This window comes from Choloepus didactylus, chromosome 9 (assembly GCF_015220235.1).
Source record: "Choloepus didactylus isolate mChoDid1 chromosome 9, mChoDid1.pri, whole genome shotgun sequence".
Lineage (NCBI taxonomy): Eukaryota > Metazoa > Chordata > Mammalia > Pilosa > Megalonychidae > Choloepus > Choloepus didactylus.
The window spans coordinates 80302748-80330522 of NC_051315.1; the positions used below are offsets into that span (position 1 = coordinate 80302748).

Sequence of the window (27775 nt, forward strand, 5' to 3'; positions counted from 1 at the left end):
GAGCTGGCCCACTGGGAAGGCCCTACTTACAAAGACACAGGGACAGAACACCTCTGTAAAACTGAGGCTGAACCAGAACAACAGATAATGCCGTCCCACCCACCCTCAGGCTAACAACCACTATAACAAGTAACACCAACATATTACTGTGGAAGATTCAAGAGCATGGAGAGAGACCGTTTCTGTTGGGCCCACGCAAAGGGAAGACCTAAGTATTGAGCAAAAACATTTCCTCAAAGTAAGCACTGAGGAAAAACATTCTTGCAAACCAAATTCTACCCTAAATACAAGCTACCACTAGAGAAATTTGCAGACTGTTGTAGCCTAAGGTTAACCACAGCAACAGAGAAATGAACCATAGCAACAACAGAACTCCACCCACCTCAACTCCTGACTAGATTGACTCAACCCCTACACTGAAGGCCTAGCAAAAGATATTTGGCCATTTCCAATAAGAAGAAATAGATAACTCAAACAGTCCTGTATCTATTAAAGAAACCGAAATAATTTTTGAAAACCTTTCCAACACAGAAAACTGCAGACACAGATGATTTCACCGGAAAATTTGACATAATGTTAACAGAAGAAAGGATGCTAATTCTACACAAACTCTTCCAAAATATAGCAAAGGAAGGAACACTTCCTGACTCATTTTATCAGGCCAGCATTACCCTGATACCAAAACTAAGAAAAGTACATTGCAAAAAAAGAAAACTATAGACCACTAACCCTCATGAACCTAGATGTAAAAATCCTCAATAAAATACTAGCAAATCCAACAAAATATTAAGAGGATAAAACATCATGTCCAAGTAGGGTTTATGGAAGGATTACAATATTGGCTACAGATTCAGAAATCAAACTGACCATGATATCAACAGACTAAAGAAGAAACACCATACGATCATCTCAATAGATACAGAGAAATCATTTGACAAAATTCAACATCCATTCATAAACATCTGTTCTGCAAATGATCAGTTTTCTCAAACTGATAAAGAGCATCTACAAAAATTCCTGCAATTGATATCACATTTAATGCTGAAAGACTGATTGCTTTCACCCTATGATTGGAAACAAGGCAAGAGTGTCTGCCCTCACCAGTCCTATCCAATATCTTAATAGAAATCCTATCAGCAAAATAAACAACAAAGAAAAACTGTCTCTATCACAGATGACATGATGGTCTACATAGAAAATTCTGAAATACATACAACTGATGATGACATTTGGTTATGTGTTTTAAAAGCATCCTTATCTTTTATGGTATATAGAATTATTAATGTACAAAATGGTAAGAGGCCTGGGATTTGCTTTAAGATAATGGCAGGAGAGTGAGTAGGAACATAAATGAAACAAGAGTCCATGAGTTGATAACTATAGAAGTTGGGTAATGGGAACATAGGGGTTCATTATACTCTTTCTGTTTTTTGTATATGTTTGAAAGTTTCCATAACAACAACAAAAAAAAAAGTTTTTAAAAGAGCAGTACTATATATCGATTTCTTTAAAAAAACCTAAAGTTTGGGAGCAAATAGGGGCAATGTTTCTCAAAATGTGGTCCAAGGATGATTTGCTTCTTCACAATCGCATGTAAGACAATAAAAAAAAAAAAAAAAAAAAATGTAGATTTCCTGCAAAGCTAGAGCTTCTGGGGATAGAGCTTGAAATGTAATTGGGAATCTCAATTGCACAGTGAATTTTTTTTTAATAATTTGAATTGCTTTTTTTTAATTCATTATATTGAGATATATTCACATACCATGCAGTCATACAAGACAAAGCATACATTCGATTGTTCACAGTACCATTACATAGTGCACATTGAATTTTGAGAACCATTGCTTTATAGCTAAAACATCTGGAAAAGAAAAGTCTTTCTAGGTGGCATGTAAGACTGTATTCTTAAAGATGAACTGGATCTTTAATAATAGAAGAGCTTTTGAAACTCTTATTCCTGGAAAGTTTATTAACTTCTAAGTATTCGATATCCAATGGAGTTGCAATGTTAGTTAACCTTTATTCCTTTTATCCTAGCTGTGTTTTAGTACTCCTTTAGGTAGAATCATAGCACTTATAATGCAGGTACTTACTTATTATTATCCTTAATTTACATGGGGAAACTGAGGCAAAGAGCTCTTTAAACTTGCTCAAAATTACACAGTGAGTTGAACCATGTCAGATTTATAAGTTAAGACTCCACAATTTTAGATTTACAGTTTACTTCTGCTGAAGTATAGAATACTTTTCTATCTACTTGGAAGAAGAAACATGAGATGTTACAGGATATCTGTTGTTGCATTTTGTTTTGTTTATCAGAAGAGATTAGTTAATTTTTTTGATAAGGCCCTTTTATCAGAAATTATGACTTTAGAATTAAAAACAACTAGGTATAAAAAGTAAAGAAAAGAACTTGAGATATTGTAGAGTTCAGAAACAGAAATTATCACTCTAATAAAAAAGAGTTAAAAAATAATTCATCAGCTTCAGATAACTAGTTTCGTGTGGATTTAATTGTCAGCAAGGACACCTTTTTCCCATCAGTTCCTTTCTGGTTCTGCCCTTAATATGTAACTTTCCTCATATATTGTAAGGGAAATACTATTTGAGTTACTATGTTCAAGAAATTTATGAAATATTTTATGGGTTTCAAGAAAATGATTTATTAACAAAAAAAAACCTGAACTGAATAATGAAAAATGGTTCAGGGTCTTGTGAGTCTTGAGATAGAAACTTTCATGCCTAGACTAAAGTTTCTTTGAATAACTGAACTAAACACTTTAATTAAACTATGTACCAAGTAGAATAAAACTTACTTATCGATTTCTAGTCACAGGGAATTTTACCCGGTTGTGTTTTAATTTTTTTTTTTTAATTTTTCTTTATTAAATTCAGTTTTATTGAAATACATTCACACACCATACAATCATCCATGATATACAATCCACAGCATGACAACATAGTTATGCGTTCATCACCACAATCTATCTCTGAACATTTTCCTTACATCAGAAAGAACCAGAACAAGAATAAAAAATAAAAGTGAAAAAAGCACACCCAAATCATCCCCCCATCCCACCCCATTTGTCCTTTAGTTTTTATCCCCATTCCTCTACTCATCCATACACTAGATAAAGGGGGTGTGATCCACAAGGTCTTCACAATCACACTGTCACCCCTTGTAATCTACATTATTATATAATTGTCTTCAGGAGTCCAGACTGCTGGGTTGGAGTTTGGTAGTTTCAGGTATTTACTTCTAGCTATTCCAATACATTAAGCCTAAGAGGTGTTATCTATATAGTGCATAAGAATGTCTACCAGAGTGACCTCTCGACTCCATTTGGAATCTCTCAGCCACTGAAACTATTTTGTCTCATTTTGCATCCCCCTTTTGGTCAAGAAGATACTCTCAGTCCCACGATGCCGGGTCCACATTCATCCCCGGGAGTCATACTCTGCGTTGCCAGGGAGATTTACACCCCTGGGAGTCGGGTCCCACGTAGGGGGAGGGCAGCGAGTTCACCTGTCGAGATGGCTCAGTTAGAGAGAGAGAGGGAGCCACATCTGAGCAACAAAGAGGTACTCAGGGGGAGACTCTTAGGCACCATTACATCGGTTGTGTTTTATTTTCATTAACTTAATTCTAGATAAAACCACAACTAGTTCAAATATTAGTACCAGTGGTATAATTATAATTTCTGGCACTTCAAACAATATAGTCTCCCAAGTTCTAACTGCCCAACTTCCCTCATACCCTTTCACTTTCTTCCTTTTCTCTCCTCCCCCTATACACATTCCTTCTTCTGCAAAAGCCATCCTGTGCCCCTCTTTCAGGAGGCCTCAACCATGCAGGCTCCATCATAGTAGCAGTCACACCTCTTAATGACAACATTCAACCAGCAATCAATCTGGGTTTGTTCATCAAGAATTTAGTCTTGGCCTTGGCACACCCAACTCCACTATAAAATCACTGGGAACTTCAGACACATATCCATGTGTTATTTTGCTTTGTTTTACTAGGACAAGACAATACCACAGCATAATAATGCTTTTAAAAAACAAAACAACAACAGAAGTTATAGGCAAACAAGGTGAACTGAACTAACTTACTTGCTTATATGATAATAATACAAAATAGCATTTTCCTGGCTAGTTGTTTCACAAAGCACCCCCCCCAAAAAAAGTTTTCCTGACCCCAAGGCAGTTACATTGTACTGATTTTGATTAACAACTTTGTAAAACTTTATTATTATTAACAAAATACCCTAGATATAAAGAGCCTACCTTTTAATTAGGGCATTCTATAAAGAAAAACATTATCTGAATATGTAAATACTTATCCGTAACACATCATTTAGACTTTAAGTGTCCCTGTTGACTTATTCAGGTAGACACATCTCCTCATGTCTTAAAAGTGTCTTAATGCAAATTTGGTAATAATAAATGCCTAATCACTATTTGCAACTCTTTTGACATTAAACATATCTAACTATTCTATTTAACTGCCCCAGCCATGCACTAAGACACTAACTCACAAAAATGGGTATGTTTAATTTTTCTTCTTCAATAACATAGATCAAAACTTTTGAATATGTCTTAAGTATTTGGGAAGGTAGGTACTGTGGCATCCATATGGCAGAAGTTCTAGAAGAATCTAAGGTAATTTTGTTCAACCTCTTTTATGGCTGTCAGACACATAAAGATACACCAGACACGGGCAGCACTGTCATTCACAAGCCTCGATGACTATTAGATTGTATGAGAGAACCATCAACAATGTAGTCTTCAAATCCGTTTGGTACAAGAGCAGGGTCAAGACTAGGGGGTGATGTGTGAGGCACCTGGGGTGCAAAATTTAAAAAGGCTCTTACTTGCCGGACCCTGAGAATGAGCATGTCCTTAAATTTTTCACCCTAGGCACCTTACTCGCCTCACCCTAGTCCCTGCCCTGCACAAGAACCCCAAAGCGATGTTTGCTTGTAGAAGCCAGGGGTGCCAGATCCAATTCCAGAATTGGAGCTAAACTTCAAAACAATCTTACCTCAGGTAGAAAGGATTTACTTTCTAGTACTAACTAGCCCAGAACTTGGAGAGTCATCTACCCCCTTTGAGGGATCAAGACCAGCCTTTTCTGTTTGTTGCTAGCGCTAAGTCCCTACCTCATCCCTTCCAGTGCCTTTGTGATAAAGACTCAGTAGTCCCCTCCAAGATACTAGAGCCCTGATGGTAAACAACAGTCTAGTGTCTTGGGCTCTGTCACCTTCTGACAGAATTCCTGAAGAAAATAGCCAACCTAGATTGCAATATTATCTCTCCCTCAATTTCATCTCCTTGTTATTTGGGTCTAGAACCCACCCCCACTTCCACCCCATGCAGTTCTCAGTACTATCCTTCATCTGCTAGTCTGGACTTCTTAAAAGCATCTGTGGCTTGGTCTGTTCCTCTTCAAATGGGTTCCATTTCCTATGCCATCAGAATTAATGGGTTCCTATGCCATCAAAATTAAAAGAATCATTCATCATTGTGACAATCAAAAGTGCCTTCACATTATTTTCCAAAGCATCAGCTGTGTACAGCACTAGCTTGTTGAGAATCACTGGAAGTAGGAGAGAGGACCTATCATCAATGAGAAATGGACCAAACCTTGTCTGTGTCAGTCATCTGCGGGAACTTCTACCACACACTAAATAGTGCTTACTCTGTACATGAAACTGTTATAAATACCTTACAAACATTAGCTCAGTTAATCCTCATATCCCTTTGAAGCAGGCACTAATGTCACTCCTATTTTACATGAGAGATTAAGTGATTCACCCAAGGTCATACATCTAATAAATAAAGAAATGAAGACTCAAACCCAAGTCTTTTGGTTGCAGAATAAATGGAAAGCACTAGGCTATGCAGCAGACATCAGATACCATCCCCACAGACTTTGATTCAATAGGTCACAGAACAGAGAAATTTGTATGTATTTTAATAAGGCTTTCAGATGATTTTATATAATGAGAAAGGCACCGACCTACTGACAGGTATTTGGGAACCACAGCTCTATACCATATCTCCTTTGGGAGAGACAGGAAGGAGACTTATACGGAGCTGGAGATGAATTTCTATGTTGTAGTATAATAAGAAAGAACACTGGGTGGAGGGCTTTTCATGGAGAATCTTGGAAGCCAGGCTAATAAACATCATTTTTATTAAATGGTCAAGAGAAATTGTTAAACAGAATTAAATATATTGACAAAGTAGCATCAGAGGAAGAGTAGAAGTAACATTAATAAACATGAAATTATCCGATTAAGAAGGACACATGACAGCAATGGACTTAAGTGAAAGACACATAAAAGAACAGCCTAGTTAGTTGTGTGTCATGCTGCGGATGGGCAATCCTGAACCAGCCAGGCATGATAAATGATACCAACTAATGCTAAAGCATGACTTCACACAATACAGGAGTTAACAGAAGCTGAGGAGGAAATAGCAGCAACTGGATAAACACAAAAAAATAAGATAAAATGTCAAATCAGTCTGAAAAAAATTTAGCACCATACTAATATAATTATTACCACTTTGATTAGAATTGTGTCATCTTGGAGGCCTCTGTAAATAAATGGAAACATCAGAACCAGGCAGAACCATAAACAACAACCCATCTAAATAGCTGTGTTCCTGGCCACTCAGTATTGACATAACTGTGGATCAAAGAGTCAATTCAAACATTAACCAAAGTTCCTGTTCTGCCAGGCACTACAACAGAAGGTAGGGTACAGAGAAGACTCACACACTGGGACAATCATTCTCTTAATTTTTACAGATAAGCTTCACCATCACCTCCAAACACTAGTTAAAATGTCATCCCATGTGTCAGGGGAGTTCATTCCCCCGTTCTTACCTGCTTAACTGTAGTAGACCCCAAATGTTTTAGAGATTGATATCAGGAGATAGGTTAAAAGAGAGAACACCAAATTTTAGTTTTTTCATTAATATAATTTTTGGCAGTAAAGGTTTTAAAAAAATAATTATCTTGTGCATATACCTTCAAAATTGAATGTACTTTGCAAAATTTAACATATTTCATAGTTTTTCTTCAGAGCCAGATATTAAAAAAAAAAAAAAGGGAAAAAAAATTCACTTTCATCAAACTTTCTCCAACCTGCTATACTCATTTGAAATTTGCCTTTCACTGTGCTCTTATTCTGGAACAAAGTGATGCTTCACTTTAGAACAAAACTACTCTCTTTACACAGCAAGTCAAGGTTTCATCTCATTACCTTGAATTCTCTGTTACCCTTAGCCCTAGTGTAGCCTCAACCACCCATATTAATTATAACTTTTAACCAATTTAATAACTTCTATTTCACAGAGAGAACTGAAGGTAGATAAATGACAACTGCCTTATGCACGCATTTTAGCAGACTAGCAAAGTTCATAATACACATAAAACAACTGTTTACAGTCACAACACATTCCTTTTACACTTTCTTAAAATGGCAAAAATGAATACATCATTAGCATGACCCAAAATGAAAGCCATTCTATAGCACAGAAAAACAAGAAGCAACAATACATAAACTTAAAATTATGTTTAGAAATTAATGTTTCAGTATTTAACTTTTTTTTTAATTGTCTAGGGATCCAACAATTACTCATTAATTAACTAATTTTAATATTATTTCAGGGTTTCAAGTTACCTTAAGAACTTGGAAATTATGCTCAAAATGTCATGGTACATAACATAATTACTGTTGACACAAAAAGTTGGTTAGAAATTTATTCATTTTAGTTGAATTTAAGTGCACATTTTTAATAATCTTAAATGTAATGTTGGAGTAATGCTAGCTTATTTGATCAGCAACCTATATCAGAAGTTTCCTAAATTTCCTAAATTTCTTTAAGTAATATCTTCATGAGAAAACAAATCTAAAACTCTTGAAAGATAAAACATACCTCTGTATATTGCTTAATATTGATAAACCAGAGAAAAGATTTTTATATATATTTATATATAGTTATATATATAACTATATATAGTTGCCCTTTCTGTCTAAAATCAAATTTATTAAACCAGTCTGGTTTGTCCAAAGATTCACTTCAATTATGCAAACTTAGATTATTAAAAGGTTTCTGACCTAGAAGTTTTTGTAAAAAGCACATTTCTGTTCTTAAACATATAAGGTATTAGATTTTCAGTTTCTTATTTTCTGTGAATTTGGGGATTTATATGAGTGCTTATTTATCTCTATAAAACCAATTAGTTTGTTTTTCTTATTTCTTTGGTCAGTTATGGTTTGTTAATTTTCTTGGGGTAGAGGAGGGACATGTTGGAAGCAATGTAGTTATTTTAGATTATTTGTTTCTCTTATTTCTTTGTTTTGGTTTTGTTTGAAAAGCAGTTTCTTTTTTTTATTTTTTCACATGAAGTAGTCTGTTTTTTTTATTTTTTCATAAATAAAGTTTAAAAAAATCAATTAAAGAACCAAATATCTAGGAATAAATTTAACCAAGGATATAAAGGACTTGTACACAGAAAACTACAAAAGTTCACTAAAAGAAACAAAGAAGACCTAAATAAATGGAACAACATTCCATGCTCATGGATTGGAAGAGAAAATATTGTTAAGATGTCAATTCTACCCAAAGAGATTCACAGATTCAATTCAATCCCTATCAAAATTCCAAGAGCCTTCTTTGCAGAAATGGAAAAGTCAATCATTAAATTTATATGGAAAAGTAAAATGCCCTGAATAGACAAGAAACCATCAACAGATGAATGGATAAACAAAATGTAAACACATACAATGGAATATTATTAAGCTATAAAAAGGAATGAAGTCTGATACATGTGACAACATAGATGAACCCTGAGGACATCATGTTGAGGGAAATAAGCCAGACACAAAAGGACAAATATTGTATGATCTCACCACTATGCAATAATTAGGATAAAAAATTCATGGATTCAGAAACTGGAATACAGCTTACCAGGGGCCAGGGTAGGGGTAGGGAATGCAGAGTTAATTCTTAATTGTTACAGAGCTTCTGTTTGGGGTGATGGAAAAGCTTTGGTAATGATTGCAGTGATGGCAGCACAATATTGTGAGTTTAATTAACACAACTATATTATATTTGAATGAGACTAAAAGGAAAAATTTTAGGGGGTATATATGTTACTGGAATTCAAATTTTAAGAAAACCATAGAACTGTGTATGTGAGGGAAGGTACTTGGGAACTCTGCACTTTCTGCATGATTTTTCTGTAAACCTAAAACTTCTCTAATAAAAAATAAAATTACCATCCGGCAGTTATCACCAAATGGTCAGACCATAAAATCCAACAAACAATGTGGAATAATTCATCAGCCATGCACAAATCAGAAACCAAAAACAAAATTAAAAAAATTAGTAGACAGGGAAAAAATAGAGTCAAGTTAGTTGTATAATCACTTGGGATTTATTCTAAGCGCCAACAAGAGACATGAGGTACACATACTTTGGGTGATGCAGTTTACTTGGCTCCATCACGGGAGTCCACTTGGGAATCTCCGTGGAACCTGAAGATTTTCAATGTTAAAGTATAATTTTCAAAACTGTAGAATCATGTCCCTCATGCAAATATAAAATGAACATATGTAATGTTTTAACTCATTAATTAATGAGAAAACTGAAAAGATATTAAAAATAGTTCAAAGAGCATTTGAAAAGATGGGTATATATTAATAAACAAATGTTAAAATAAGTTTACAAGGTTAGATACAAAACTGATTAATCTTTTACAGAATAAATCATAATCTATTCTATCCACCAAACAGAAGTTACTTTCTATAATCTATTATGGCCACCAAACAGAAGTATTTTCATGGACAAAAATCTACAAATTAACCTCTGCCCTAACGGAATTGTAAAAGAGTCCGATCAAACTCGGAACAGCACGGAAAGAACACCTAGTAATTTCTTTGTTTGTTTCCAAGTTTGGGATAATTTTTCTCGCAGGAGTAAAATACTGGAAATATTGCACAGGACAAATAGTTAAAAATTATTCGTTTATTTGAAATTCAAATTTAACTGGGCATTGCGTATTTACTCTGGTAGCCCTACTAACAAGCTAACAAAAACTTTACCAAGTTTCTTCACTTCCACTGTCAACACTGTGACCTTTAAATCTGTGCCTCAGCTATCCCTGTCTGTAAATAGTGGATTTCTTCTGCACTGCTATTTTTTATATTTACCACTGGGGGACGCTTATAACGCGCAGTCTACTAGATGCGAGAGACGAGACCAGAAGCACGTTTCTCCATCCCATCCGCTAGAGGATCCTCCAGAAACCTCTCACGATTCGCAATCAGGTTTGCTCAAGCTTGCCAAAGTAGTTTGGCGCACGCGCAGTACTACTCCCAGGCCAGACCCGGACTGCGCAGACGCTACCGGTAGGGCTCACGGGAAACGAAAAGGGAGAGGTGGAGTCGCTGGGAGTGCGCACGCGTGAAGGCTGGCGGTTGAAAGTTGCTGGCTCTCTGGCCAGGTTGTTCATTCCGAAGCACTGGTTCTTGGTGGAGATGCCCAGTCGAGGGGCGCGCCCGGAAGACTGTACTGGACTGGTGTCCGACGACTCGACCCCGCACAAGGAGCAGCTTAGCAGCAAGGTCAGTGTGGGACGCGGCGAGAAGGCCCCCGAACTCTGGACCAGGTGCCGCCCGGCCTGAAAATAGCCTGCCGCGGACCGTTCGCGCCGGCTTCAGGCAGACACCGCCGGTTCCCTGTAGCAGGCCCGCAGCAACCGTAGCGCGGAATCTCGTCCTGCCTCGGCTCTGTTCTGCCTTTTTTATTCATAGCACTTTGCAGCTACAGTTAATCCTTCCCTTAAGACAGTTGCGGCAAGGGATACTCTGAAACTCGCCCCAGGGTTATGGCCAGGTGGCAGTGGAATGGAGGTTTTGTTGGGGGTTTTCCCTTGTTTAACTTTTCGAAATACCGCTCACCCTAGATCTGATCCGCCTGCAGTATCCTCCATCTCAGGAAATGTCACCACTATACATCCAGTTATCCATGCCCGTAACGTGGGAACCATCACGGAGTCATCAGTTCTACCTCTGAAGCTCATTTTAAATATGTCGTTTTTTCAACGTCTGCACCCTTACTAACCCAGATGAGCCACATCATATCTCATCAGGACCCCTACAAAGGCTTCCCAGCCGGTTTCTTCTCATCATTACCTTATAAAAACTTCTCCACTAGCAGCCAGAGGAATAACCCTAAAACACATACCAGATTGTCACTTATCCATCAAAATGGGGGCTGGAGGGAGTTCAGTATACATATTTTTTAAAAATCAAAACTTTGTTTTGCCATAAACAGACAAAATTTTAAAAAATATATTGGGAAGTGATTATAACCATTCAGGTAATGTCCTAGATTCTACTTTGGTTCTATCTCAAACTAACAGTGACATCTTGGCAAGTCTCTTTAATCTCCGATTCAGTTTCCTTGTTTGAAGTAAAGTGAAATTTATACCTGTCATTCCTAAAATTGAATGGGAAAGCACTGTTCAAACATAAGATATTGTTAATACTTCTTCATTTCAAGGAGGTAATATGAATTCGGCCTTGGAAATCTACCTAACCAGTCAATTACTGGAGCTGTGGCTGTCACCAGGGGAGATGCAAGGGTGCACACGTGGGGGGGGGGGCTTTTTCAAACTACACACAGCCCATTCCCGTTATTACTGTAGTGAGCCACTTACACTAATGTGTGACAGATCCTTCAGATGTAGAAAAAAGATTGTCAACAGTGGTTTTAGAGGTGCTAGTGATACTTTGTAGTCAATTATGTTGACAAATAAGTTACTGAAAAGAGTTGGGAAAAACTTTGTTTTCACTTAGTTGAGACTTCTCTTACTAATAAAAAGTGAAACCTAATTTAACAAAGCCAGAACTGGTACTAGTCCTTCAGATACAAAGATGAATAAAGCACAAATGGGAAATAATAGGTCTTACTGCCACAGGTAGGGCATTTAGTACTACCTGTATGTTCTCAATGTCTGGCCAAACTATATAGTGCATAAATTATAAAAAGCACTGGTAACTGGTGTGTGTGTGGCTCACCTATCATCCCACTTGCTTTTTTTTTTTTTTAAACAAATTAAAGCGCAACTTAAAAGAATTAATTGAAAAACCCATCTCCTCCCCAATCTACCCCCCCTTCACCCTGCGACTGAGCTCATCGGACTTGGCAAGTCCAATCACTACCTTCTCCTCCAACTTTCCACCACCTCACAGATGGTTGTTGAAAAGAATCTGTATATTCACAGATGACCGATGTTGACCATCAATACTTAATAGTCCCTTATCCATCACTCTAATTTTAAAACAGTCATTAGAAGGACCCTCATTGAACATACTTTGTGAACCTCTGCTTTAAGGAGTTTTTCTTTATTTCACTAGATAAAAGAACAAAAAGTTCTTGTGGATGAACTTTCTAACTTGAAGAAGAACAGAGTGAGTAATTAGAGTAATTCTAAATGGTATGTGGGAAAGTTTGATTATTTATGTTTATATTAACTATATTATTTATATTCATATTAAAATATATATATTTATATTAAAATTTGCAATATTGAACATCTTTTAGCTAACCAACTGCAAAAGTAAAAAAGGATTCAAGATTATTTTAATATGTATTTATATACATTTATCTCTCTGTTAAATTTTATATATATTAAATAGTTGAAGGTGGCTTTTCCCCATCATGGGCCAAATGATACTAGTTGTACTTTGGTATGGTTCTGCTGTAATCGCTAATGGTTTTTATTAACTTATTTATTTTTAATTAGATGTTTTTATAATTTTTATTGAAGGCCATCATTTAACTCAGGGTTCACTGTGTAGCGTAGTTCGATGAATTTTCTTTTTAATTTTTTATTCTGTTACCATATATACAATATAACATTTCCCTTTTTAATCATATTCAGATGTATATTTCAGTGCTGTTAATTGCATTCACAATGTCACTACCATTCATTACCAAAACATTCCCATCATTCCAAACAGGAACCCTGTACATTTTAAGCCTTAACTTCCCATTCCCAATCCCCATGCCAATCCCTAGTAACCTATATTCTAAATTCTGACTCTGTGAGTTTACTTATTCTAATGTTTTCAAAACAGTGAGATGATACAATATTTATCCTTTTGTGTCTGGCTTATTTCAGTCAACATGATGCCTTCAGGATTCATCCATATTGTCTCTTGTATCAGGACTTCATTCCTTTTTATGGCAGAATAATATTCCATTGTGTATATTTGTATCACATTTTATTTATCCATTCATCAGTTCATGGACAGTTGGCAATTGTGAATAATGCCGCTATGAACATCAGTGTGCAAACATATATTCGAGCCACTGCTTTCAGTTCCTTTGGTGTCATACATGCCCCTAGCCTTCCTCTTTCAACCATACTCACACTCAGCTTTGTTCATTATACCTACAGTATTGTGCTACCATCAGATAGTATTGTGCTGTCCATTTCTGGATCTTTACAGTCAATCCTGTGAAATATTCCATACTCTTTCAGCATCAAATGCCCAATCTCCACCCTCTTTCTACCTCCTGATAACCTGTGCTCTTAACTTTAACTCTCAGAGTTTGCTTATTTTAGTTAGTTCATATTAGTGAGACCATACAGTAGTTGTCCTTTTGTTTCTGTCTAATTTCATTCAAAATAAAGTATTTAGGGTTCCTCCATGTTGTTATATGTGTCATGACTCAATTCTGTCTTACAGCTGCACAGTGTTCCATCATATGTATATACAAGTTTGTTTATCCACTCATCTGTTAATAGACATTTGGGCTGTTTCCATCCTTTGGCAAACGTGGATAATGCCACTATAAACATCGGTGTACAAATGTCTGTTTGTGTCCCTCCTCTGAGTATATACCTAATAATGGGATTTCTGGATCATAGGGCAATTCTATACTTAGGTTTCTGAGAAACCACCAAACTTCCTTCCAAAGTAGTTGCACCATTCTGCATTCCTACCAACAGTGAATAAGTGTATCTCTTTCTACACATCCTCACCAGCACTTGTAATTTTCTGTGTTTTTGATAAGAGCCATTCTAGTATCTGTGAGATGATAACTCATTATGGTTTTGATTTGCATTTCCCTAATAGCTAGTGAAGTCGAGCACCTTTTCATATGTTTTTGAGCCATCTATATTTCTTCTTTAAAAAGTGTCTGTCCTTGTCTTTTGCCCATTTTTAAATTGGGTCCTTTGTCTTTGTTGTTGTTGAGTTCTAGGATCTCTTTATATATTCTGGATGTTAAACCCTTATCTGATATGTGGTTTCCAAATACTGTCTCCCATTGTGTAGGCTGCCTTTTTACTTTCCTGACAAAGTCCTTTGATGTGCAAAAGTGTTCAATTTAGAGGAGATCCTATTTATCTGTTTCTTCATTCATTGCTCACACTTTGGCTGTAAGATCTAGGAAGCCACCTCGTCTCACAAGATCTTTAAGATACTTCCCTACATTTTCCTCTAATAGTTTTATGGTCTTAGCTCTACTGTTTAGGTCTTTGACCCAATTTGAGTTAATTTTTGTATAAGGTATGAGATAGGGATCCTCTTTCATTCTTTTGGATATGGATATCCTGTTCTCCAAGCACCATTTGTTGAAGAGGTGCTCTGTCCCAGTTGAGTGGCGTTGACTGCCTTATCAAAATCAGTTGTCCATAATTGAGAGGGTCTATTTCTGAACACTCAATTCAGATCCATTGGGCAGAATGTCTGTTTTTATGCCAGTACCATGCTGTTTTGACCACTGTAGTTTTGTAATATGCTTTAACGTCAGGTAGTGTGAGAACTCCCGCTTCATTTTTCTTTCTCAAGATATTTTTAGCTATTCAGGGCACCCTGCCCTTCCAAATAAATTTGATTATTGGTTTTTCTGTTTCTGCAGAGTAAGTTGTTGGGACTTTAGTTGGTATTGCATTGACTCTATAAATCCATTCAGGTAGAATTGACATCTTAACTATATTTGGTCTTCTAATCCATGTCCTTCTGTTTATTTAGATCTTCCTTGATTTCTTGTAGCAATTTTTTGTAGCTTTCTGTGTGTAGGTCTTTTATGTCTTTGGTTAAATTTATTCCTAAATATTTGATTCTTTTTGGTTGCTGTTGTAAATGGAATATTTTTCTTGATTTCCTCCTCAGATTGCTCCTTACTAGTATTTAGAAACTCTAGTGATTTTTGTGTGTTGATTTTGTATCCTCCCACTTTGCTGCGCTCATTTATAAGCTCTAGTAACTGCTCTAGATTTTTAAGAATTTCTACATATAGGATCATATCAGATGCAAACAGTGAAAGTTTTACTTCTTCCTCTCTAATTTGAATGCCTTTTATTTCTTTTTCTTGTCTAATTGCTCTAGCTAGAACTTCCAGCACAGTATTGAATAACAGTAGTGACAGAGGGCATCCTTGTCTTGCTCCTGATCTCAAAGGGAAAGCTCTCAGTCTTTCCTCATTGAGTATGATGTTAGCTGTAGCTTTTTCCTATATGCCCTTTATCATTTTGAGGAAGTTTTATTCCTAGGTTTATTCCTAAATGTTTGATTCTTTTAGTTGCTGTTGTGAATGGAACTTTTTCCTTGATTTCTTCTTCCAATTGTTAATTGCTTATGTATAGAAATACTGCTGATTTTTGGGTATTGGTCTTGTATCCTGTCACTTTCATTAATTCATTTATTAGCTCTAGGAGCTTTCTTCTGGGTTTTCCAAGATTTTCTTTGTGTAGGATCATATCATCTGCAAATAGGGGAAGTTTTATTTTTTCCTTTCCAATTTGGATGCCTTTTACTTATTTTTCTTACCTAATGGCTCTGGCTAGAACTCCCAGTAAAATGTTGAGTAAGAGTGGTGATAGTGGGCATCCTTGTCTTGTTCCTGATTTTAGGGGTAAAGCTTTCAGTCTTTCTCCATTAAGTAGGATGTTAGCTGTGGGACTTTCATATATGCCCTTTATCATGCCGAGGAAGTTTTCTTCTATTGCTAGTGTTCTAAGTGTTTTATAGAAAGGATGCTGTATTTTGTCAAATGCCGTTCCTGCATCAATGGAGATGATCATGTCGATTTTTCCTTTCATTCTGTTAGTGTGGTTTATTATATTTTATTAGATTTTCTTATGTTGAATCAACCTTGCATACCAAGGATAAATCCCACTTGATAATGGTATGTAATTCTTTTAATATGCTGTTAGATTCCGTTTGCTAGTATTTTACAGAGGACTTTTACATCTGTATTCATAAGAGATATTGGTCTGTAGTTTTCTTTTCTTTTGATATCTTTATCCAGCTTTGGTATGAGGGTGATGTTGGCATTGTAGGTTGAGTCAGGGGGGGTTCCCTCTGAAGAGTTTGAGCAGAATTGGAGTTAAATCTTCTTGGAATGTTTGGTAGAATGCCCCTGGGAAACTATCTGGTCCTGGACTTTTCTTTGTTGGGAGGTTTTTGATGACTGATTCAGTTTCTTTACTAGTAATTGGTTTGTTGAGATCTTCCATTTCTTCTTCAGTTAGTGTTGGTAGTTTGTGTGTTTCTAAGAATTTGTCCATTCTATATAGGTTATCTAATGATTGGCATACAGTTGTTCATAGTATCCACTCTGGATCCTTTTTATTTCAGTGAGGTTGGTGGTTATGTCCTCCTTTTCATTTTTGATTTTCAAAGAACCAACTTTTGGTTTTGTTGATTCTCTCCATTTTTTGTTGTTGTTGTTGTTTGTTTTCTATTTTATTTATCTTTGTTCTAATATTTATTTCCTTCCTTCTGCCTTCTTTGGGTTTAGTTTGCTCTGCTTTTTCTAGTTCTTCTAGTTTTGAAGTGAGGTCTCTGATTTTTTTTATTTTTCATTTTTTATTGTAAGCATTTAGAGTTATAAAATTTCCTCTCAGCACTGCCTTGTGGTTTTCTGTCCAGCAGGAACCACGGTGACGCAATGAATTACTCAAGACAAAAGTTAAGAGAGGCGAGAGTGAGAACAACTCAAGGGGGAGTGTCCTCCCCAGTAATTCTCATCTTGGTTTTTATTGAGATTTTCAGGGTAGGGACACGTGCTGGCACTCAAGGCTGTTTAGGGAGACAGGAGGGGAGGCAGGACGTTTTGACTTTTATGACACAAAGATTGACAGGCAAGTAGACAACAGATAAGCCTGGCCTTGGGAGTGGAATGTACTACGTGCAAGAACATAGCATAGCAAAGCAAGACATTCCCATTGTCTTCTATAGAAGTTTAGACAAAGGCAGTCTTCTGCCTATATGCATGCTGAAGCAGAAGCAGAGTTTACAAATTTTTTATCCATAGAATTCCCACACTGCCTTTGCTGCATCGCATAAGTTTTGGTACGTTGTTTTCATTTTCATTCGTCTCAAAATATTTCCTAATTTTGCTTCTGATTCTCCATTGGTTATTTAATAGTATGTTGTTTAATTTCCACATAATTGTAAATTTTCCCTTTCTCCCTCTGCTATTGATTACTAGGTTCATTCTTTTATGATCAGAGAATATACATTGTATGACTTCAGTATTTTTGAATTTATTGAGACTTGTTTTATGACCAAACGTATGCTCTAACCTGGAGAATGATCCATGTACACTTGAGAAGAATGTGTATTCTGTTTTCATTGGGTGCAGTGTTCTATATATGTCTGTTAGATCTAGTTGGTTTAGTATCATTCAAATCCTGTACTTCCTTAGTGATCTTCCCACTAGGTTGTTCTATCCATTATTGAGAGGGGAGTGTTAAAGTCTCTTACTGTTAATGTAGAACCATCAGTTTCTCCCTTCATATCTCTCAGTATTTGCTTCATATATTTTGGGGCTTTGCTGTTAGCGGCAAATGTATTTATAATTGTTACACCTTTCTGTTGAATTGAGCCCTTTATCAGTATGTAATGACCGTCTTTGTCCCTCATAACTGTTTTTGACTTAAAGTCTATTTTATCCAAAATTAATATAGCTATCCCCACTGTCTTTGGGTTCCTGCTTGCATGGTATATTTTTTTCCATCCTTTCACTGCCGTCCTACTTGTATCTTTGACTTTAAGGTGAGTCTTTTGCAGACAGCATTTCATTGGGGCGTGCTTTTTTATCCATTCTGCCAATCTCTGCCTTTTGCCAGAAGAGTTTAATCCATTTACATTTAAAATCACTACTGAAAATGCAGGACTTTCTTCTGCCATTTTGCTATTTAACCTTTGTAAGTCATACTTTTTTCTGCCTCACTTCCATTAAAGCCTTCTTTTATATTTATTTGGTTTCTTGTGGTATACAATATTATGTGTCCTATCATTTCTGTCTGGATATATTTTTCATCTGTTTTCCTTGTGGTTACCATAGGGTTAAAATTAACATTCTTAATATATAACAATTATATTTGCTTTGATGCATTTTAACCTTCAATAGCATGCACATATACTTTTCCTATACACCTCTGTCCCCCCACCATTTTTTTTGTACTTTTTACCACTTATATCTTTGTATATTGTGTGTCCAGAAACCTAGATTTGTCATTACTCTTTATGCCTTTGCATTTTAGCACCTGTAGGAAGTAAGTAGTGGAGTTACGAACCAACCAATCCAATACAATAATACTGGTATTTATAAATACCCAAATAGTTATCTTTACCACAGGTCTTTTTTATGCTGCTTTGAACCACTGTCTAGTGTCCTTTCCTTTCAGTCTGAAGAACTCACTTTAGCATTGCTTGTAGGGCATGTCTAGTGGTGATGTACTCCCTCAGCTTTTGTTTATCTGAGAATGTCTTAATCTCTCCCTCATTTTTGAAAGAGAGTCTCACCAGATATAAAATTCTTGGCTGGCAGTTGTTTTCTTTTAGCACTGTAAGCCACTGACTTCTTGCCTCCCTGGTTTCTAATGAGAAATCATCACTCAATCTTATTGGGGCTCCCTTGTACGTAACACATTGCTTTTCTCTTGCAGCTTTCAGAACTGTCTCCTTGTCCTTTGCATTCAATTATTTAGTCGATATATGATGGGTCTATTTTTCTTCCTGTTGATCCTATTTGATGTTCTCTGAGCTTCATGGATGTGCATATTCATGTCTTTTGCTAAGTTTGCAAAGTTCTTTGTCACTATTTCTTTGACTATCCTTCAGACCCTTTCCATCTTTTTTCTCCTTCTGGGCCTCCCATAATGTGTATGTTGGTGCTCTTGATGGTTCCCCATGGCTGTATTAGGCTATGTTCACTTTTAAAGTTTCTTTTTTCTTTCTGCTCCTTATCCTGACTCGTTTCAAGCGTGTTGTCTTCAAGTTCCCTGATTCGTTCTTCTGGCAGCTCCATTCTGCTCTTGAACTCTCCTGGTCATTTTTTATTTCACATATTGTGGTCTTCAATTCCAGTAGTTCTGTTTGGTTCCTTTTGAAAATTTCTATCTCTTTAGACTCTCATATTGTTCATTCGTTGTTTTCCTGACCTCCTGTAGTTCTTAAGATCATTTTTTAAAGGCTTTGTTTGGTATGTCCACATTCTTGTTGTCTTCATTGGTATTTTCTGTGTTTTTTTTTTCCTCTTCCTTTAGATGGGCCATCATTTTCTGTTGCACGCTATACATTTTAATATTTCCAAATGTTAACTCTGGGATTTACTCCCTTTGATGTCTGTTTCCTGGTTTTATAACAAGCTGGTGATAAGACAGAGATTTTCTTGAGCTTCAGCCCTCCTATCAGGAAGGTCTGCTCAAGGCGAATGGGCTGTGCAGGGTTTTCCCTGTCTTACTGGGCCTCTTTCTTGTCCTGGGCTTTTTGCTTGTTAGTTGTTTTGGAGTTCCCCTATTTACAGGAGTTTGGTTGTCCCCTCTCTTTCCTAGGGGACCAATGTCCCTCTCCCTTGTGTTTGATGCCAGGCCTTTGTCTCAGAATGTCAACCTCCGTTGTTTTTTTACACTCCTCTCATTGTCTCAAGCTGCTTTTTCCTGGAAGGCAAATTCTGGGAGGAGGTCACTCCAGGGAGGACTTTCCCAATTTTGTCTTTCCCAGTCAAAACAATGCCAGGGACCCATGACAGGGCCAGGGACCAGCTCCAAAGTGCCCTATGGAAGGGGTCAGGAAGGGTGCCAAAAGCTTCTCTGCTGATACCCTAAAGCTGAGCTTTCCTGGCCTGCCCAGCAAATACAGCCCTTCAGCTGACTGTCCCCCACAGCCACAAGGAGGCCCTGCATCTTTAAATCTCACTCTGCACCTTTCTGTGGAGGGTTGAAACAATGGATGCCACCACCTTTGTCCATAGCAATAGCTGCTGTCAACGCTGGTCCAAATTCACTCATCACAAGCCATGATCAGTGATCGCCATGTCCACCCCTGTTTGGGGGAAGAGAATGTTTCTAACCATTGCTGTCACCAGCAGCTGGCAAGGTACTGCCACAAGAGTGGGGGATGGGTGAAGTAGCCACAGCACTGAATGAGCTGTTTACAGTTCTTTACAGCAATCTTTCAGCCTCTTCTTCCTGCTCTTCTTTGGATGCTGTACAATGTTCTTCTGGCCTCCGGAGTTTCAAAATAATTTTTTTCATATAGTTCTTGCTTGTTTAGTAGTTGTTTTGGTGGAAGGACTGAGTCCTAGAAGTCCCTACTCCACCATCTGCCCCAGAAGTCCTCCTGCTGTTTTCTTTTGAAATCTACTTTTAAATATATTGAGAAGAGAGGGAACTGCTCCTTAAATGAATATGAGTAATTGTTGAACCAAAAAAGGATAAATTGACCCCCCTCCAAAAAAAAAAAAATTTATCTTAGTCTTTCAAATGCTTAACATAGTTTTAAAATATTGCTTAATAAACAAGCTGCTGCTTCATGTATAGTAGTTATACTGTCAGAGTTACATTTAAAATTTCAAGAAGAAATTATTCGGATCTCTTTAAAGCATTTAAAAGAGTATTTGGTAAGTGACAGATTAGACATTTCTAATATTGCCCCTTTTAAAATATTAGAAGTTAAGAATTGATACAAACTTTCCAGAGGGTGTATTGGCATAATGAATCAAAGTCTTAAAATGGTGTGATAGTTTGACGCAGCAGTTTCATTTCTAGGGATTGATAGGAAAGAATCATAAGTGGACACAAAGATTTAGTTACAAGGCTGTTCATCACAACATTAATTTATAATAGTGAAAAGTTGGTAACACCTTAAATGCCTAAAATTTGAGGACTGAGCAAATAAATTGTAGTATTTTTATCTATACAGTAATATTATTTAAACAGTAATACGAAAGCATTCGTAACATTGTTCATTGATAAAAGCAAATTACAAAACTGTAAACACTGAGAGTTTTTTTATTAAAGGAAAAATGAAGTTATGGTATATGCAGAGGAAAGAAAGTTTCAGTTCATTGTTGATGGTGGCAATTTCTGGATGGTAGAATGATGAGTAACTTTTGTTTATCTGTATATGTAATACGTATTATTTGAGTTCAAGAATAAGTGATATTAGGGTTAAAAGTTTTACATCTGTTACAGTTTGGATCAAATCTTGATATTAGCTTAAACTATGTTTTGCAGAAAGTATATAGGCAGCAACAGAACAGCAACATATTCTTTCTTGCAGACCGAACAGAAATGCTCTCTGAAAGCAAAAGTAAGTTTCTTTGGTATCTTACATGTAAATCCACAGAAACTCTTTTGTAGGCTTTCTATGGAAATTCATGGTGTTGTCTCATTTATTCTGTGTAGTTCTCAATGTTTGAATATTTATCTAAATATTAGATGGTAATATACCTGTTAATAAAATTAATTCAGTGGTTTGGCTTTCTTCAAATTAGCATTCCAAAAATGAGTCTACAGTAAAAAAATAGATAAGGTGTGTTAGAGACTAGCAGTTATTAATATGTGCTTCAGAGTTTCAGACAATCTAGTTATGAATAAATATTCTACTTTCTAACTTTGTGACTTTGAGTGAATTACTTTGAGCCTCCAAGCTCCTGTGGGATTTAAATAAGATGGTATATGTAAAGTGCTTAGCCCACTGCCTGGGCCAAAATAAGCACTAAATGAGTAGAAGTGATTTTTCTAAAACATAAATATTCTTTATTAATAGCCAGTTATGAGTTGTTATTGGCACTAGCACAGTGCCTATACTTGTAACTTTATCTTAATAAATAACTTATGTTGCCCCGTAAATTACTAGGTAAAAGCCCAAGAATTTTTACTTACTATTTCTCCCTCCTCCCCTCCCCAGATATATTGGATGAACTGAAAAAAGAGTACCAAGAAATAGAGAACTCAGAGAAGAGCAAAATCAAGAAACAGTCAACTTAATTTCATATAACAATGTGTGGCATTTGTTGTTCTATAAGCTTTTCTGTTGAACATTTCAGCAAAGATTTGAAGGAGGATTTACTGTTTAATCTTAAACGACGGGGGCCCAATAATAGTAAACAACTGTTAAAATCTGATGTTAACTATCAGTGTTTGTTTTCTGGTCACATTCTTCACTTAAGAGGTTCTTTGACTGCCCAGCCTGTGGAAGATGAAAGAGGCAATGTGTTCCTGTGGAATGGAGAAATCTTTAGTGGAATAAAGGTTGAAGCTGAAGAAAATGATACTCAAATTATGTTCAATTATCTTTCCTCTTGTAAGAATGAACCTGATATTTTATCACTCTTCTCAGAAGTTCAAGGTCCTTGGTCTTTTATATATTATCAAGCTTCTAGTCATTATTTATGGTTTGGTAGGGATTTTTTTGGTCGCCGTAGCTTGCTTTGGCATTTTAATAATTTGGGTGAGAGTTTCTGCCTCTCTTCAGTTGGCACCCAAACATCTGGAGTGACCAATCAGTGGCAAGAAGTCCCAGCATCTGGGATTTTTAGAATTGATCTCAAGTCTTCTGCCATTTCCAGATGTGTGATTTTAAAATTATATCCATGGAAATATACTTCTAGGGAGAATGTTATCGAAGAATGTGTTAATAACCTGACTCAAATTTCAACAGATGTGCCAACTTTTGTATCAGTGGTAGCAAGTGAAGCCAGACTATCTCTTAAAGAACCTGTTGTTCCTTTAAATGTGATATTGCCACAAGCTCCATTTGCAGCTCATTGCACTAATATTTCCAGCATCCCACCTACAAGAGAGACACTTCAGGTCTTTCTTACTGATGGACACATGAAAGAAGTTGTTCAGCAATTCATCGATGTCCTGAGTATAGCTGTCAAGAGACGTGTCATGTGTTTACTTAGGAATGAAAGCTTAACAACAAATGAGGTTTTGAAAACTTGTGATAGAAAAGCAAATGTTGCAATTCTGTTTTCTGGGGGTATTGATTCCATGGTTATTGCAACCCTTGCTGACCGTCATATTCCTTTAGATGAACCAATTGATCTTCTTAACGTGGCTTTCATGACTAAAGAAAAAAACGTACCAACTCGTTTTAACAAAAAAGGGAATAAACAGAAAAATCATTGTGAAATACCTTCTGAAGAATTCTCTAAAAATCTTGGTGCTGCAGATGATGATAACCCTGATAAACAATTCAGTGTACCAGATCGAATCACTGGAAGAGCAGGTCTAAAGGAACTACAAGCTCTTAACCCTTCTCGAATGTGGAATTTTGTTGAGATTAATGTTTCTTTGGAAGAACTGCAAAAATTAAGAAGAACTCGAATATGCCAGTTAGTTCAGCCCTTGGATACAGTTTTAGATGATAGCATTGGCTGTGCAGTCTGGTTTGCTTCTAGAGGAAATGGTTGTTTAGTGACCCAGGATGAAATGAAATCATATCAGAGCAGTGCAAAGGTATGGCACAATATTTCTGCTCATGAGAATTTCAGAAATATAAATCAGATCCTTAAAGCTATTAGCTTATGGGTTTCAAAGATGTAATATTTTTAGTTGCATTTGAACTGCAAAACAATGTCTATGCCTTTTTTAAAATTGAGCATATTTCACTATTTTATGCCATTGTCTTATTTTTCTTCAAAAAATGTTAACTTTGGGTTTAATTTTTTTGAGGTTTTCTTTTATCTTGTTTTCCTTACTATATAGTATATAGCATTTTTAATATGGATTTCTTTAAACCTTTATAGGTAGTTCTTACTGGAATCGGTGCAGATGAGCAACTTGCAGGCTATTCTCGTCATCGTGTCCGCTTTCAGACACATGGGCTGCAAGGATTGAATAAGGAAATAGAAATGGAATTAGGTAGAATTTCTTCTAGAAATCTTGGTCGCGATGATCGAGTTATTGGTGATCATGGAAAAGAAGCAAGGTAATTCTGATTATCTATCTGGGTGTTGAGTATTTTTGTAGTAACAGTAGACTGTAAAAGGAGACTTTTAGGTTCCTTTTTGTTTTGGAGACTGTTCAAATAAGTAACAACATCAGCAATATCTTGGTTTTTATTACAAATACAGATAGAAATAAAGCTGGGGAGGAGCTAAGAAAGCAGTTGTTTTCCAGAACTCATTCTCCAAGAAATATCTTTTCAACCATTTTCAAAGGTTGACAGTCTTTAAGACTACAATGAAAAATACCATGAAAGTAAAATTGAGCTAGTGAAATACCAAGAGGAGGTGTTCAAAGGGTTTTGTTTTCTTTTAAATGTTTGCTTTCCTACCAGTAAGGGTATAGGCCTCCCAAGCTCTCTCCTCCAATGTTACAGGACCTGGCTTTGCTGCTAGACATTTCTGTACTTACAGATCTATACTAATTTGAATGGTAATCCCAGTACTGGATTCCCCTCTGTTAATATGTTTTTGGAACACAATTTAGTCATATACATTGCAAATTACTTTGAAAGCTTCAAAGAGGTCAAGGCACCTTCATATTTATATTTTTAAGTGTTAGGCATTTATTTTTGCATGCAACATACTTCTGATAGTAGTAAACCAGTGCTTAGATAAAACTTGTTAAAGCATTAAGTATAAAGGAGGATGTGCCATTTGGTTACAAAGATGGAACTCTGTTCAAGCAGTTTAATTTATTAAGTGGTAGTTTATTACAAGAGTGTAAGCATGCAAGAATAGGAAATCCAACAAAGCCTCAGGGGAATTAGAATGTCACAATACTCCTCCTCTTTCCAAGACTTGATTGTTTTGCTTCTCTACCTCTATCTTTTCCTCTTTCCACTGAACCTCGGTTGCCTTACACAGTTGCCAGTCCTGCTGCATATAAAATTCTGACTACTATGTCATTATTGTACCGTAATTTTCAAAATTTCATTATAAAAAGATAGCTGATACCACTGTAGAGTCTGTAGCTGTTTTCTTTTTGTTATGTTTGTGAAAAAGAGAACTTCTGTCCATTTAGCTCAGCTAAGTCAGAGAATGCTCCATATGAAAGTATTATATTACCCTCAGGTAAATATGTGTATGAAGAATGTTTAAAACAGCTAATACAGAATTGTAATTGAGCAAGTATCATGATAATAGCTAGATCTAAACAACCAGTTTGTTATGATCTTGGCATACATATTAATAGTAATATATTGATTAAAGTCTTCTATTTAAATTCACTTTTATAGTTAATTCATCTTTATAAAATATCCCATATAATAAATGCCTTTACCCATTCAAATCTCTTTCCTTTAACTAGAAAAAAATGTAATGAAAAGGAAACACTGGCATAACTGATTGTATTTTGAGGAGTTAAGGGTGGAAGGTTGTCAAAGTATTTTAAACAATAAAAAGGGCAGACTTTTGTAAGAAATTAGGACACCAGAAGGGGAGAAAGTTATTTTTTTTAAAAAATAGTACTGTTTTGTGTTACACCAATTTGTCACCATTTAAACAGTAGTTAAATGTAGTTAAAAATTTTTTGATACCATTAAGTGTTTCACAGATTCAGCATTGTAGAGCCCTTCTCTATTGGCCTGATATCCCTAAAATTTCATTTCTTTAGACAAAATAAAGAGCAAACACAAATTGAATAGGTGACTAATATCATACTTGTTTTCAACCCCAAAGATACCTTGTGAAATAATTTCAAATTATTTCTTAGCACCATATACCTAGTTTATTTCTTGAGATTTAGACTGTTTTGTACCATATGCATTAAAATTAGTCATGTTATGAAACAGTTTTAATGTGGTTAAACTTTAGTTGTAAAATTTGTGCAAATAACCAGAATATTTTTATTTGAGATTAATTTTATGCTGTAAATGTTGACAACTTGAATAAAATGGATCAAGAAATAATAACAGATTGTTCTTATTTTTATAGTGATTATATTTATCTATCTATTTTAGATTTCCTTTCCTGGATGAAAATGTTGTGTCCTTTCTAAATTCCCTACCAATTTGGGAAAAGGCAGACTTGACTTTACCCCGTGGAATTGGTGAGAAACTAATTTTGCGTCTTGCAGCTCTGGAACTTGGTCTTACAACCTCTGCTCTTCTGCCAAAACGGGCCATGCAGTTTGGATCCAGAATTGCAAAAATGGAAAAGAATAATGAGAAGGCATCTGATAAATGTGGAAGGCTCCAAGTCAATTCTTCGGAGAACCTTTCTATTAAAAGGGATTAAAATGTAATATTTCAAAACATGACATTTATTAAATGATAGTTATAAAAACAATAAAACACTTTGCTGCTTTATTGTATTTTGTGGTGGTTTTAAAGTTCATTGGGTGAAGTTTACTTAACTATGTAGTTTAGTATAACCAACTTAGTCAAACTGATGCTCTAAAAAGAAAAAAAGATTATACTTGCAAGAGTAACTTGGATATTTTAAACTATGACATTAACATTGTTTAGAACTCTTACATGTTAATGCTCTACCAGCAACACTACTTTTACTAACTCTCTTCATGGTAGCTACATCCAGAAGTAACTCAGTCTTCTATTGTTGTTGACAGATTCCCTGGTTGAGAAAACCTGGGACACTAGAACATGGGATGGGAAGTCTGTGAGGACACTTCTGAGGGTTTTAGCTCTGCAGACCCTTCTGTACCCTCAACTTTTGCAGTGGGATCTGCAGGGCTGCAGAGTTTGTCCCCCAAGGGAGAGTACATTTGCCAGGGAACACAGCAAATGTCCCAGTGAATAAAAAGCTATAGCTAACACCAGGATTCCTTTGTCCAGAGACTAGCTGGTAAGAGTAAGAGTCACCGTAATGATGGAGACAATCCTGATAAGCAGGAAGAGGAAGAGCTATTTTTATACAAAGGTAGCAGGAAAGAATATGTGTGGAACCTACATGATCTACTTGCTCACTTCCTGGTAATCTCATTCATTGTAATTATGAATGGACATAATGCAGCAACCCCAGCCTAAGAAGGATACAATTTGCAAAGGATTCAAACTCCTTAGGAATGAACTTTTGGTCATAAACTAGGTAAGCCATGAAGTCCTGTGAGAAGGTGATTACTAAAGATGAGAGAAATGTAGAATGGATAGTGGAGGAAGAAGAAGGTAGGGCCTTGAGATCAACTACAGCAATGAGGGCTGTTTCTTTCACTAACCTCCCTCTTCTAAGTCTCCCCTCAGGAAGAGAAGTTCACAAGAACCATGCAGTAGCTGCTCCCCAAACCTGGATGAAAAGATAGATCTTGCAACACAAGGCAGGGACTCTAGTGGCCATAAAAATGTGCCTCCTTGATAACCCCAGCTACCATGTTCTGAAATCCCTCAGGGCATTCATGCCAAAGCCATGCTCCCCAGGGGGGCTACTCCTAGCCAATGACTTAAGTGCAACAGTTATATTAAGGCAGGCACATCCTGAGAGGACTTCTCTGACAGACGATGACCTATCAGCTTTGCCAAAACATTCTTAAAAA

General features: G+C 36.2%; 2 protein-coding genes across 2 annotated transcripts; both read left to right on the top strand.

Moving 5' to 3' along the window:
- Positions 1–10462: 10462 nt before the first annotated feature.
- ASDURF (ASNSD1 upstream reading frame) lies at positions 10463–22381 on the top strand. The gene is made up of 4 exons (XM_037850231.1): positions 10463–10643; positions 12441–12494; positions 21566–21641; positions 22242–22381. Exons 1-4 carry the CDS (start codon positions 10557–10559, stop codon positions 22319–22321), a joined length of 297 nt encoding a protein of 98 aa, XP_037706159.1. The 5' UTR covers positions 10463–10556; the 3' UTR covers positions 22322–22381.
- Positions 22298–26578, top strand: ASNSD1 (asparagine synthetase domain containing 1). Its single transcript, XM_037850230.1, has 3 exons — positions 22298–23797; positions 24088–24269; positions 26247–26578. The coding sequence occupies exons 1-3, from the start codon at positions 22334–22336 to the stop codon at positions 26521–26523; spliced, it is 1923 nt and encodes a 640-aa protein (XP_037706158.1). The 5' UTR covers positions 22298–22333; the 3' UTR covers positions 26524–26578.
- Positions 26579–27775: the final 1197 nt, after the last annotated feature.